The following is a 309-nucleotide window of genomic DNA, read 5'->3' on the forward strand; positions in this document are numbered from 1 at the left end:
CCCCGCCCCCCCCCGCCGCAGCTCCTCGCATCCCGCCGGTCCCGACCCCCACTACCTCCTTCCTGCGGCTGGGCGCTCCGGGCCGCGTGAGCAGCGCCGTCTCCTCGCACACCACGGCCGCATCCTCCACGAAGACGCAGTCGGGCAGGCTCTCGTCGGCCGGCAGCTCCAGCACCTGCAGCCCCAGCTTGTGCTTGAGCACCCCCACGTAGAGCTGGTGCTCCCGCTCGGCGCGGGCGAAGTCCACCGCGCCGCCCTTCTCCACCCGCAGCGCCTGCTGGCACACCGACTCGGGCAGCGCCCGCACCA

At 74.8% G+C, this 309-nt stretch overlaps 1 protein-coding gene across 1 annotated transcript in view; it reads right to left on the bottom strand.

Moving 5' to 3' along the window:
- Positions 1 to 304, bottom strand: part of DDAH1 (dimethylarginine dimethylaminohydrolase 1) — a gene marked incomplete at its 5' end in the record, with an annotated part of 126365 nt that extends 126061 nt beyond the window's left edge. Inside the window, one exon of the mRNA XM_019528335.1 lies at positions 56 to 304. Coding sequence (XP_019383880.1) covers positions 56 to 304 — 249 coding nt within the window. The remainder of the gene's footprint in view (positions 1 to 55) is intronic.
- Positions 305 to 309: the final 5 nt, after the last annotated feature.

Source organism: Gavialis gangeticus, unplaced genomic scaffold (assembly GCF_001723915.1).
Source record: "Gavialis gangeticus isolate Ggan-Ray unplaced genomic scaffold, GavGan_comp1, whole genome shotgun sequence".
NCBI classification, from domain to species: Eukaryota; Metazoa; Chordata; order Crocodylia; family Gavialidae; genus Gavialis; species Gavialis gangeticus.